Genomic DNA, 796 nt, shown 5'->3' with positions numbered 1-796 from the left:
CTGAACACCCTTCCTGCTCCTTGGGCACCTTACTGAACCATTTTCTCTCTCCCCACAGGCCGATGAAGACCCCATCATGGGGTTCCACCAGATGTTCCTATTAAAGAACATCAATGATGCTTGGGTTTGCACCAATGACATGTTCAGGCTTGCCCTGCACAACTTCGGCTGACCTCCTCCCAGCCAGGCACTCATGCTGTTTCCTCCTCCCTCCTCTTCCCGATATTATTCATGCTCCTCCAGATGCTCCAAATATCATACACAAATGAGCAGGGCCGCGGTGGGAGTGGGCGCAGTGCGCTACTGCTGCCGAGGTATTGTGCATGATGTTTGGACGCTAGACTAGTTGCATCTGATGGGAGAAGTTTGTGTTGTACCAGCGCATGCCTTGGAAAGACTTAAGTAATGCGAAAGGTTGTCTTTTTTTTTTTTTTTTTTAATCTACTGACAAGTTGCTCTAGTAACCCAAAGAAGTGAAGGAGAAAGCAGCTGCCTCACCACCGAGATATTGATTTGTTCAGATGTTTCAATGCCTCATGATACAATAAAACCACGAAAATTTTCTTAACAGTTTAAATTGTTTTAATTAGTTTAATAGTTGGCTGGGCATCAGTAACTACCCTGCCTCATTGGCTCTCTCATGTCTCACCCTCCCACCTCTACCCCACTTCAGCGATAACCTGTTGCAAGGAGAAAACGCTGAAGCAGCACTCTCACTGGCTTCTCTCAGAAGCCCTGTAGGGCATAGTGTTCCCTCCATGGCCCACCTGGTCTTGGGAAAGTGAGCTGCAGACAG

The 796-nt window shown here is 47.6% G+C and overlaps 1 protein-coding gene across 1 annotated transcript in view; it reads left to right on the top strand.

Moving 5' to 3' along the window:
- NUTF2 (nuclear transport factor 2) overlaps positions 1-570 on the top strand; it is a 16,933-nt gene extending 16,363 nt beyond the window's left edge. The window contains exon 5 of the mRNA XM_007457264.1: positions 59-570. Coding sequence (XP_007457326.1) covers positions 59-172 — 114 coding nt within the window. The 3' untranslated portion in view covers positions 173-570. The remainder of the gene's footprint in view (positions 1-58) is intronic.
- Positions 571-796: the final 226 nt, after the last annotated feature.

Source organism: Lipotes vexillifer, unplaced genomic scaffold (genome assembly GCF_000442215.2).
Source record: "Lipotes vexillifer unplaced genomic scaffold, Lipotes_vexillifer_v1.1 scaffold504, whole genome shotgun sequence".
NCBI classification, from domain to species: Eukaryota; Metazoa; Chordata; class Mammalia; order Artiodactyla; family Lipotidae; genus Lipotes; species Lipotes vexillifer.
This window is presented reverse-complemented; position numbering and strand designations above follow the sequence as displayed.